Source organism: Trachurus japonicus, chromosome 4 (genome assembly GCF_045865225.1).
Source record: "Trachurus japonicus isolate A0001 chromosome 4, Traja_1.0".
NCBI lineage: Eukaryota > Metazoa > Chordata > Actinopteri > Carangiformes > Carangidae > Trachurus > Trachurus japonicus.
The window spans coordinates 29,027,668-29,036,392 of NC_140910.1; the positions used below are offsets into that span (position 1 = coordinate 29,027,668).

Sequence of the window (8,725 nt, forward strand, 5' to 3'; positions counted from 1 at the left end):
TCACACAACAACAACAATTATACAAGGACGAAAAAAAGAACAACGTACAGCATGGTACAAATACCATATCACAAAACCACAATACCATATCACAATATCACAATATATACAATAATATACCGTAGCTTCAGTAGGAAAGAGCAAGGAGTAGTAGTAAAATTAAGTGTGTGTAAACTCTGAAAACCTTCTGCACAGTCTTTGAAGTGGTGACGATTTGGGGTGCTTTGGTTAGCGCACATGCAATGTTGGCCTATTCACTCCGAAGCAGTGATCGCCGGTTCGACTCCCAACCAAGATGATACAGTATGTACCACATGTCATTCCTCCAGTCTCTCCCTGTTCTTCCTAACAATTTAAAACCATACATGTACAGTCTTTCTTTAGTTTTAAGGAGAGTTCCCCGGCCTGGGTGCCTCTCGTCCTTTGACCACCAGACTGTTAAAGGACAGCGTGGTGTCACGTATTTCCTGTGCAGGTATGTCGAGCAGAAGGCATTTATAAAAATGTTAAACGACACTGCAGCTGGAGCAGCTGGTGATGGATGGCTGTGAGCGCAGCAGGAGTGTTGAAGATCATGGATGTGACGCTTTGATCAATGTGTCTCTCCACACGGTCGCTACGGAGATGTAGTGGCTGCCATGTTCAGACCCCATTGTTTAATCCAACACATCATTTGCACGCAGGCGAAGGTTAACGAGACAGAGATAACCCATTAAACGATCGATTCATCATTCTGAAACGCATCTCCAACTTTGTCTTCTGTCTTTTCTCGGTGAGAAATCACAGACGGACGAGGAGGTGCAGCTGCTTACAGACGACTGATAAAACCTTTCAGGGGTTGTTCTGGGTTTTTCTCTTTTTTTTATTCCTTGTACTTTCCACCTTCTGTAATTTGTCTGCTTTATCTCGGCTGAGGGGCTGAGCCGGCTTTTGGGTGCATGTTTAGATAGGCCAGACATCCATTATCAGTCCGAGGCAAACCCGATTTAGAAACTTGGTAAAAGAATTACTCAGGAGGAGAGGAGGGCGCCGTGATTCTGTCACCTTCTCCTCCACCGTCGCTGCTCTTTAATTGGGCTGCTAATCAATTAAAGGCCTGTGTGCAGAAAGATCGTCGGAGCCGAGCGCATAAATGAGGCTGGCAGTCGGATCTGTCAGACTCAGAGAGGCGACTACACACAACACACTCCACCTCAGCACTGTCTGCACTCAGTGGAAACCTTCGGCCTGCTTCGCCTCAGACTCCAAGGTCCTGTCAGTGATCTTAACTTGACCTCTGAGCCTTATACTGTTTGCCTAAACTTTAAAGTGTATGCAGATTTATCTCCTGTAGTTCAGTTTCAGCTAGAAACTTCAGTAAACTACATCTTCCCTGTTGACCAACATTGTTTAAACTGATTTAAATGAAGTATTTGAAGGGGACATATTATGGAAATATCACTTTTTGAAGGCTCTTTATCATGTATTTGGATGTTTCCGGCCCCCAAAATGTGAGAATCTGTCATTTTAAGGCTCCCTAGGTTGAAACCCATGTGGTTTTACGAACTGTTCCCTCAGTTGTCACACAATGATGTCATTAGTTTTCGATTTTGCATAACACCACCCCTACCTGTAAGTACTGTTACCAGTAAAGGGGGCGTGGCACAGTCAGCAATGGCTCATTTGCATTTAAAGGGACAGGCACTGAAACCAGCTGTTCAGAACAGGGCTGTTTTAAACAGATGACAAGAGCTGTGATGTTTGATCCTTGGGGTATTTTGAGCGAAGCATGTCACAGACATGTCTTTAAGACACCTGGGAACTATTTTAATTTGTTGAAAAGGGGCAGAATATGTCTCCTTTAAGATGTAAGATGAAGCATGAAGATGAAAACAAGCTAGTCTATGCAGCATCGGCAGGCTAATCCAAATCCAATGACCTCCAAGTCCACGAGGGTCTCTACACCACGTCTACATCATACAGCAGGTGTGGTGTACTGTATGTCTATGTTATAGTTGCACATTTTTCCTTTTGTCCATCTTCACAGCTTCTTCTAGTTTCACTATAACGTCTTCATGCATTTCACCAACTGGAAAAGAGTCGATCAGAAAATGGCAATGCACCAGAATGATATGGGGTTGTTCTTCTTGGCACCAGTAAAACAATGAAATATTATCCAGAAAAAGTCCAGTCAGTGAAACAGAGACCAGTATGTTGGCCCAACACATCACACACTTAGGTCAGAGGAGCAGGAGGTCAAACTGACTGTGAATTTTAATACATCTTGAGAAAAAAACTAAAAATTAAATTTAAAAAACCACATCATTGTAATTCCTGGTGCTGCTGCTTCTCCTGGACCGATGTTAATATTACTTAGCAGCATGTGAGCTCAGACCCAGTGGACTTAATTTCCCAGAAGCACCTGATGGGCCTTTGAGGATTTCTCAGTCAGTAAACACACACACCCTCTCCCTCCTCCGTCCTCGCAGCAGCAAACGTCCTGCAGCCGTTGTGTTGCTGCTCCGTTTGATCGTCCAGATCTGGACGTCGTGTTTGACTTTCACACTTAAGCCGCAGCAGGACGTTTAAAGAGGTGTATGCGTGTGTGTGTGTGTGACGTGCACGGACTGGCAATGCCGTGAAGAATGAACGAGCCATTTCCACAGTTATTAAGAGCATTTAATAACTTAATTCCTGCAAATCAAACAGGGGGGAGGCCGAGTTGCTGGCAGGCTGCTGCTCCAGACTCAGGCTGAAGCCGTACAGTACAGTACAGTGCTATGCTATGCCGTGCCGTGCTGTGCCATGCTGCACCTCCTGCTTTATTCTATGAGCAGATTAAAGGGTTGCAGAACTTATTGACTCAGATTTCTCCTCCAGGTATAGAGTAATTAATGTAATTAGGGGGCCTCTATCTCCGCTCCGGCCTCTTATCAAAGCTGTTTCTTTATCGCCTCTGGAAATTTAATTAGAAAAAAAAAATCTCTCTAATTAATGATTTTGCAAAAAATTTAAGTTAACTTCAACCAATTGATTCCCTTGTTAAATGATGGCCAGAGGCATAAGAGATGGGGGGAGGGGGGGTGGACAGCTGGGCAGAGGAGGAGAGGAATAACTCTCTGTACATCATTGGAGTTACTGTACTTATCAGTTTAAGCAACATTTCAGGCAGGAAACAACACAATAAGTAGAGAAATTGTTAAAATGATAATTCAACACTCCTCACAATGAGTCATTTTACTTTTTACCATATAAATATAGATTTTCATGCAGGCCTGTTAAAGGGATAGTTCAACATTTTGGCAAATTGGCCCATTGCCATAATTGCTAGTCATAGCAGTATGTTTGTTACCTTTATTTGTCCGTGTAAGCTATTTTTAGAACGACAGAGTTGTTTTCGAGGTAAATAAAGAAACTGCTTGCTGAAAAACTGCCCCTAACAGGAAGGCGCATCAGTGGTTTTGCATGAATTTACGTCTAAAACAACTCCGTCTCGTAACGCTCCGTTATTATCTCATAGCGTGGTGAATGTGCAGGTCACTACTTGTCCACCAGAGCGTTGTGGAGTTGTTGGATTGTGTATTTGATGAGTTTGACGAGGCAAACCAAGAAATCCCATGAGCCTCTGTAGTGTAGCTCTGAGCAGCTCACGGCTCTGAAAATAGCTTGCACCGACAAATAAAGGTAACAAACCGACTGCTATGACTATGGCAATGGGCCAATTTACCAAAATGTTGAACTATCCCTTTAAGTGTTTTTGTAATTTATGTAAGGATAACAGTATTTTGGATGATGGTTTTGAATGCTCTTCCATCACTGCAGCCTGGTGCACACACACACACACCATCATGTGCACACAGTAGGGATGGACAGGAAAACATGCAGTAAATGCAAATCCAGTTAAAGCCATGATGTGTTTTGATTCATTTTCACAAACCATCAACTTTCCCTCCTCTGCCTTTTTACAGCCTTCAATGTAAAACACACACACACACACACACACACACACACACACCAGTGTTTGTGTGCTGGAGTGAGCCTCAGTCCTCTGCAGGGCGCTGCTGCTGCTGCTGCTGCTGCTGCTGCTGCTGCTGCTGCTGTAGTGTGTCGGGCGTTTGCAGCTCAGGGGCGGGTGCAGAGTGGTAACCATGGTGCAGAAAGAGACAACAGGAAGCAGCTTTCTGTCTCACACAAACACACACACACACTCAACAAAAAACTGGATCCAGTTGGTCGTGGGAAAGGAAAAAAGAAGGAGTGAGAAGTGGATTAAATGTGTGTGTAAGTAAAGGACAGTTACACAGTTACACAGACAGACACCGTTTACTGTGTTGGTCTCCTCATGTGACAAAGACTTCCTGTCACTGTAACGACCGACCGTGTGTGTGTGTGTGTGTGTGTGTGTGTGTGTGATTGATCGTCTCGTGTCTCTGAGGAACCTGAGAACGTTGTCACTGCATCATGTCTCAGAAATCTAACGCGGCCCCTCGACTCGTCGTCAAGATCATCGGCAGCAAACAAGTGAAGCAGTTCATCCAGGAGTGAGTGTAAAGACCAGTCTCTTCCCAGTGTTGACTGTCACTGAAGTTCATCTGGGAGTTTATCACAGATTATTGGTCGTGTCATTTTAATCCTGACTTGCTTTTATTTGTTTGTTTTTTTAATGCAAGTTTAATTTGAAGAACAAGATCCAAGTGACCCCTGATGTGTTTAATCCTGAGCAGAGACACGTCGACGGGGACCGAGGCTGAAGCTGCACATCAGGACTGTGAGAAACCTGCAGATGAGCCAGATGTGTCCAGGTCTGAGCAACATCTGCACAGCAGGCCGGACTCTGCAGCCTGGGCCGTGATCAACCAGGTGACGTGTCTTTTATTGATAATCAATAATAATCTGTTTATATAGCAAAGTGCTGCAATTAAATGCTTAAAAGTTTCAGGTTCTTCTCGAGTATTTCCATTTCTAACTTTAGTATTGTGTTCTGAGACTCCAGTAAATGAACTAAATACTTCTGATTAAAATTAATAAATTTATTCGTCATCTTTTCTATAATTATTATCAAGATTATGAAAATTCGCCCATTAATGCATCCACAAGTAACACACTGATTCCCACACATGTAAAAACTGTGAACTGGACTGGAGACTCTCATCACACTCCTACAGTTTTCTTATTTTACCTGAGCTTAAGTTTTAGTTTACAACTTCTAATTCATATTTATCCCTACACGGTGCTTGAGTTCTCTTCATGTGTGTCACCTGTGCTCACCTGTGTGAGGCCTCCGATGGTTTTAGTCCCTGTCTGACTGTGGCCCTTCCTTCCTCCTCAGGTCCCTGACAGGTTGTGTGTGACGGCGCCCTCAGGTGACCGGTCCAGGTCCTACATTCACCTGAAGACACGACAACAAGTCACTGAACAGCCTGAGACAACACAGCAGGTTCCTCTTTAAAGCTTTCACTTAAAAAAAAGATACTTCTCAGTCATATGCATTACAAAATATTATAAATAACTTATAAGTGAAGTCACCGCACGTGCAGAATACTAAAGGCAAACTCCTATAATTAAGAAGAAACACTTAAATAAATGAGGGAGACTAAACCTTTGATTTAAACACTTTCACATAATAAAAACCCAGACTTGACTCTTTAACTTTAATCTTCTAGATTCCCTTTGATTTAGAGGATAAAGGCCCTGACTGCTGAAACCAGCCTTTAATTCAGTTATTAAAACTCTTTGATTGGATTTGTGATTCCAAGCACATCTTATCTCATTAACATGCAAAATGTTACTTTTTAGGTGTAAATCACACTGATTATTTTTCCAGAATTAAAGGGATAGTTCATTTGGCAAATTGGCCCATTGCCATAATCCCTATAGTTTTAGCAGTAGGGTTTGTTACCTTTAATTGTCGGTGCAAGCTATTTCTAGAACGGCGGAGCAGGGCTGCGAGCTGCTCAGAGCTACGCTACGGAGGCTAATGGGATTTCTTGGTTTCCCTCATCAAACTCATCAAATACACAATCCAACAACTCCAAAACGCTCTGGTGGACAAGTTGTGACCTGCACATTCACCACGCTATGAGATAATAACAGAATGATACGAGATGGAGTTGTTTTAGAGGTAAATACAGAGACTGCTTGCCGAAAAACTGCCCCGACAGGAACGTGCATCAGCGGTTTTGCATGAATTTACCTAAAAAAATGACTCCATCTTGTATCATTCTGTTATTATCTCATAGCGTGGTGAATGTGCAGGTCACAACTTGTCCACCGGAGCGTTTTGGAGTTGTTGGATTGTGTAGTTGATGAGTTTGATGAGGGAAACCAAGAAATTCCATTAGCCTCAATAGTGTAGCTCTGAGCAGCTCGCGGCTCTGCTCCGCCGTTCTAAAAATAACTTGCAGCGACAATTAAAGGTAACAAACCTACTGCTATGACTATAGGGATAGGGGAAATGTTGAACCATCCCTTTAATAATTGATGCTCTGTGCTGCATCATCCAGATCAATGATCCACAGTTGCAGCTTCTTCTCTTCTCCCATGATTCCCTGGTCTGTTTGTTCGCAGAGAGCCGAGTCTGACTGCAGAGATAAGTCTGAGCTGTCGCTGGCTGTCAGAGACGAGCTGCGTGACTGGCAGCTCTCCTCTCTGAGGTCGACGGAGGACGAGGTGGCAGCTCTGGACGCCTCCCTCAGCGGGACGGTGGATCGATCAGAGATCACTCACCTGTTCCTGAAAAACCACGTCCCACTCAAGTTGCCGACATTTTCTCTGCTGCTGCGCATCTTCTCTGATAAAGACGATCCAGTCCAGGTGAGACAGAAACACTCGAGTTCACCTGCACAGAAGAAACACAAACAAAAAGAAAAAAAAAACAGCACATGACGAGTAAAAGAGAAATCTCCACCTGGACTGGAGGAGTTGGCTGTGGTTTCACTCTGTCACCTCGTACCAAGTTGTCGTCACCACTGCTCCTCTGCTGCTCATTAAAACGTTGAATCAGTTAAAATTTGACCAACATGACGACAAATAAGTGATCATCATTTTAATCCAAGTGAAGATAAATGGGTACACATGTACATTCATACTATCTTGATACCACATTGATCAAATATGTCAAATTAAAGATGATCAAATAACATTGGAGAGATTTTCTGCTTTCAAACTGCGCTCAGGTAAAAATACAGAAGTGTTAGACAAAATGATCCAGTCATTGGATAATAATATAAATACCTGCAAAAGAGCATTTACAAACAGTTCAATATAATTTAGGCTACAAGAACACACCATAGTTGGGCATACGTATTTAAAATTGTTCAGGGCAGCCAAGGAGGGAAAGGAAGAAATAGGCTACAAGAGAAGCAGGTTTTGTAAAACAAATTGTCAAGAGAAAAGAGGAGCGAAGGAAAAAAGAGAGAAGGGAGGAAGAAAACAAGAGATGAGTCAATTCAATCAGCCTCTGTTGACCTCTGTTCAATTTTTATAGAAAGTGAGAGACACAGACAGCAGCTACCTACTTGTACATCAGACCAACCACTTGTATTAAAGTAACCCTGATGCAGCAGCGCCCCCTGTGGTCAGAGTCTGCTCCAACACCAGTCCTCGAAATCTCACAGCAAACCATCACAAGTTGAACTCGACTCCACTTACTCGCTTTCCCTGCAGCTTTCAACCTCACCTCACATCCAGAAGTCGCCTGTACGTGGTTCTTCTCACCTTTTCATTGTGTCGGTCAGCTGCTTCACTCTGTGCTGTTGTTGTTCCAGATTCATTACAGAAACCTCCTGCAGTTCATTGAAACCTCCGTCTTCCCTGAGGAGCTGCACGCCACCAGCAGCAGCAGCAGCAGCGAGGTGAAGCCACTGTCTCCACGTTCATGAACCAAACTGAAGCTGAAGCTGCTGCAGCTTCTTCTTCTTCAACCTCTGAACCGGACGAAGCTCCGTGAGGAAACAAACCAGAGCTCAGCACCGTAGCATCGTAGCAGCTTGTGTCAATATCAAAAACTAAAAATCTTTCCAAGAATATTTGTCTTATTTCTTGTCAAAATGTCTAATTTCTACTTAAAACTAATCTCTTTCCACTTAAAATAAGAGTCATCACCTAAAAATTGACTTTTTAGATAATTTTTTTCTTGTTTCAAACTAAATTTCATTTGAAATAAGTAGAAAAATCTGCCAGTGAAAGCACTTTTTTTTTTTATAGCTTGTAATAAGAAAGAAAAACATGCTCCACTATCAGATTTTTCTACATATTTCAAGTGAAAATGTGCTTGAAAGAAGTAAAACGTGTCTAAAAACAAGCTACTATTTATGTGATGAGTCTTATTTTAAGTATAGTGAGATTTGTTTTGACTAGAAGTAAGACAAATATTCTTGGTAAGATTTTGAGTATGTAAAACCATCAGGATCCAGGAGTGTTTAGTTGTAATAATATGTAACATTTACACATTAAAATGCCTTACAATGAATATGTTCTACAATATGTTCTTAAATCAAACTGGATTTTATTGATAAATAACGTCATGTGTCACTGTTGTGTTTACACCCTGGTGGTTTTCAACGGTTTTAACTATAGGTGAAAGATTTTGGTCGTCCAACATCTGGATCAGAAGTTATCAAAGAAAAAAAAAAGAGAAGCACCTCAACCTCCAGATGTCCTGTTTCAGAAAATCGACAAATCACTCTTTTTTTTCTCTCTAAGTGAAACTATTTAATTTGTTGTTTGAATCTGTGTCTCTGCTGTT

At 42.3% G+C, this 8,725-nt stretch overlaps 1 protein-coding gene across 1 annotated transcript; it reads left to right on the plus strand.

The window, feature by feature from the left end:
• The first annotated feature begins 4,440 nt into the window (after window positions 1-4,440).
• On the plus strand, window positions 4,441-7,951 carry c23h1orf87 (chromosome 23 C1orf87 homolog). The gene is made up of 5 exons (XM_085775342.1): window positions 4,441-4,520; window positions 4,704-4,839; window positions 5,309-5,416; window positions 6,547-6,792; window positions 7,746-7,951. Exons 1-5 carry the CDS (start codon window positions 4,441-4,443, stop codon window positions 7,857-7,859), a joined length of 684 nt encoding a protein of 227 aa, XP_085631468.1. The 3' UTR covers window positions 7,860-7,951.
• Window positions 7,952-8,725: the final 774 nt, after the last annotated feature.

What these genes read in the sequence shown, in the direction of transcription:
- c23h1orf87 (XM_085775342.1), top strand. Translation starts at nt 4,441, where the DNA reads ATGTCTCAGAAATCTAACGCGGCCCCTCGACTCGTCGTCAAGATCATC. An exon ending in GTGAAGCAGTTCATCCAGGA is followed by an intron (nt 4,521 to 4,703) that starts GTGAGTGTAAAG and finishes AATCCTGAGCAG; the next exon opens with AGACACGTCGACGGGGACCG. An exon ending in CCTGGGCCGTGATCAACCAG is followed by an intron (nt 4,840 to 5,308) that starts GTGACGTGTCTT and finishes CTTCCTCCTCAG; the next exon opens with GTCCCTGACAGGTTGTGTGT.